Source organism: Macrobrachium nipponense, chromosome 45 (genome assembly GCF_015104395.2).
Source record: "Macrobrachium nipponense isolate FS-2020 chromosome 45, ASM1510439v2, whole genome shotgun sequence".
NCBI classification, from domain to species: domain Eukaryota; kingdom Metazoa; phylum Arthropoda; class Malacostraca; order Decapoda; family Palaemonidae; genus Macrobrachium; species Macrobrachium nipponense.
Window position 1 is genome coordinate 26,455,685 of NC_061105.1, and position 3,154 is coordinate 26,458,838.

The following is a 3,154-nucleotide window of genomic DNA, read 5'->3' on the forward strand; positions in this document are numbered from 1 at the left end:
GTGAAAAATAAGAGAATTTGCGTAGGAATTCCTATAAGTTATTGTGAGAGAGAGAGAGAGAGCGAGAGAGAGAGAGAGAGAGAGAACTCTGTGTACGACTTGTACGTATGCTTGGGCAAAAGACCTTGAGCGGCGTTCTCCCGTAAATGTTGCCAGATTGATATTATACGTACCTCACATTGTAAAGAGCGCGCTGATAATATTCTGTGTCACCCTGAAAATACAAAGTATAACGTTTTCTACTAATGTTTCTGTAAAATCAATTTCCACGCTGTTTACACGATTGTGAATATACGTACAATGTTTTTAGGACTGAATAAACCTGAAGTTCCTCGCAACTGTTCCATCCTTCGACACACGATCGTGGAGGGGGTGGAAGAGTTGCCATACGGTTGAAGATTGCTTTTTCTTCTTTTAAACAGAGGGACATTGTGCTTCACTTAAAAGTACAATTTTTTAAAATCAATGTTTATTTTTTATTAAAGTAAAATTTTAAAGAGAAATTGGACCACAGTGTTCCCCGCAATATTTGTATGATAACATTTGCCGAACGTAAGCACGTCCCAGCATACCCATGAACATTTATTGATTCACACCGTAAGGTCCGGTCGCGATCCGCTCTCGCTTCAGCCCCGGTTTTGAGTGGAGCTGGAGCGAAAGCCAAGGATGAGAACAGTGATCGCCTATGTGAAAGTCCTGCAGCTCATGCTCCACTCCAGTCTAGACTCAGCCTATAAGCAGTAATGTTGGACTAGACTCAGCCTATAAGCAGTAATGTCACATTTTGTCCTATGAAAACATGGATAATCAAAAGAAAACACCACAATGGGATCATGCAAAAAGTAGGTAAATTATATGAAATAAGCTTTGCATTTTATTTATCACTGATATAAGGAGTATTGCATATAAGTAGCATAAACATAAGCACAAACTGAACTAAATTAATCTACAAAACTTACTTTGATTTTGTGATTTCAGCTGAAATGTTAATAGAATTAGTGAAAAGCAAACCAGAACTATACGACCTCACTTCGTTGCACTATAATGATAATGTGGTGAAAAGAAGATGCTGGGATGAAGTAAGCTGGGAACTGGGTTGCGCAGGTAAGGAATTCTTTATGTATAAGTGTCCTAATGTCAACTGTGGAAATGCATTTCCTAGTCTCACTAAACAATATTTCTATACAATTTTGTTTGTATACTTGTACTTTATCATTTTGCTAAGGAAATGAAAGAATAGAAATTATATAAATTATAATATATATATATATATATTATATATATATATATATATATATATATATATATATATATATCGAACTACAATTGTCCTATAATATCGTATTCGCTCTACCTCGGAATTAATATATTTTCATATATGTTAACCGAAGGGGAATTCCCCTTTGATTGACATACATGAAAATATATTAATTCCGAGGTAGAGTGAATTACATATTAAAGGACATTTGTAGCCCGATGTATGTATATGAATCATGGTAATGAGATGGTGACCTCATATTATATATATATATATAAATATATTATATATATATATATATAATATATATATATATATATATATATTATAATTATATCTATATATATATATATATTATTATATATTATCTATATATATATATCTATAGGGGATTATCTATTAGGGGACTACAGTTTAAGGAAACGTTGTCTTGAGCAGTATGGTGTTGACAATGGGTTTTGTCTCTTGCCTTTTGTGCAAAGACATTAGCTATCTATCCCACTCTTGTATGTTGTTGTAATCTTGGAAAAATTAATATGAGTATTCCCTAAATACATTTTTTCATATCTTTAAAATCTTATATACTTCTTTCCACCTTTCATATTGGGTACTTGGACCGAGACAGTCTATTTCTAAATGGTACTTCTGTTTCTATATAAGATCGTTATGTCTACGGGACCCCAACCGACACTTCACACCCTCATTCACACTCCCTCAGTAACCTTTGCCCCTCTCTCTCCCTTCTGTACGATCTCTTTTCTCTCTGCCTTCTCTTCTCTGTGTTGATCCTTTTATTTTGAATCTAATCTTCTTAGCACCAACTCTGGGTTTTCTATGTTGACTGTGGGAGGGTCATGCCTTAAAAGAATAATTATGTATGAGTGGTTAATTCCTCTTTTTTTTTCGAACACCTCGTGTCATCTTTTCGTGTTGTCATTGGTAATCTTCTCTTTGGGAAACGCCCCCTTCTTCCATACTGCGACCCTTGAAGGTGGGTGTCGTGATTTTATAACTTTTTTTTTACTGATTCGTCACCCAGATGTTACAGGTTGATGACAAGATCATTTAGATGATGCTACTACTACTTGGTGGAGGGTTGAACAGGCAAGGCCAAAATTTAAAAACTTATATTACAAAAAATAAATAATTTTTAACACAATAACAATTCCCTGCACATACTGATTACTTGTAGTACACAAAAAGCAAGAATGGATATGAATATCAGACAATTTCAAACAACCTAAGTCACGTGGTCGTCATAAAAAACTCCAAGTCCCTGAAGGGGACAATCAACACAATGCTCAAAGATACAACGCAAATCCCACATTACTCAAATATTTACTGATTCCGCAATATACACGTCACAATATTTCAAAGGCAAATCCCATGATAAAGTGGATGGACCATGATAAAACTAACACACGTACATAGTGACAACGACGACCGGCTGATACAGAGGAGAAGATTGCAACCGCCTTACCACAAGTTCTGTGCCCTGGGAAAGAATGCCGCTGAGTGATTTGAGCGGCTTAGATTACAACTTGGTGACGCCAACAGAGGGAACTATTTTATTGCGTCTTACTTTTCCTAAAAGAAGTTAATCATTAATTTACATAATTATCAAGATTTAGTTCAAGCTTCACCTTATGGTATTCAAATTGGAACATTCCCATTGGTTTTCCCACATGTCGCCGATTTTGCCTACAGTGTCTCTCTTGTTTGTAAATCATATACATTAGTTAATTTTTCAATAAAAAAAGGATAAAAATATAATTTTTCTATGAAGGAATTACTACTCTTCACTGTTCAGTTTTGTCCTGACCCACACAGGCACTGCATAAAGAATGTTACGTTAATACGTAACTGCTTGCATCCATCCTGCGATTCTTCTTTTTG

General features: G+C 35.0%; 1 protein-coding gene across 2 annotated transcripts in view; it reads left to right on the top strand.

Moving 5' to 3' along the window:
* Positions 1-235: 235 nt before the first annotated feature.
* Positions 236-3,154, top strand: part of LOC135214450 (uncharacterized) — a 31,834-nt gene continuing 28,915 nt past the window's right edge. Inside the window, exons 1-2 of one of the 2 annotated variants that reach the window (XM_064248747.1) lie at positions 236-846; positions 979-1,104. In XM_064248747.1, the coding sequence (XP_064104817.1) occupies positions 792-846; positions 979-1,104 (181 nt within the window). In that variant the 5' untranslated portion in view covers positions 236-791. The remainder of the gene's footprint in view (positions 847-978; positions 1,105-3,154) is intronic. The other variant, XM_064248748.1, reaches the window with a different exon arrangement.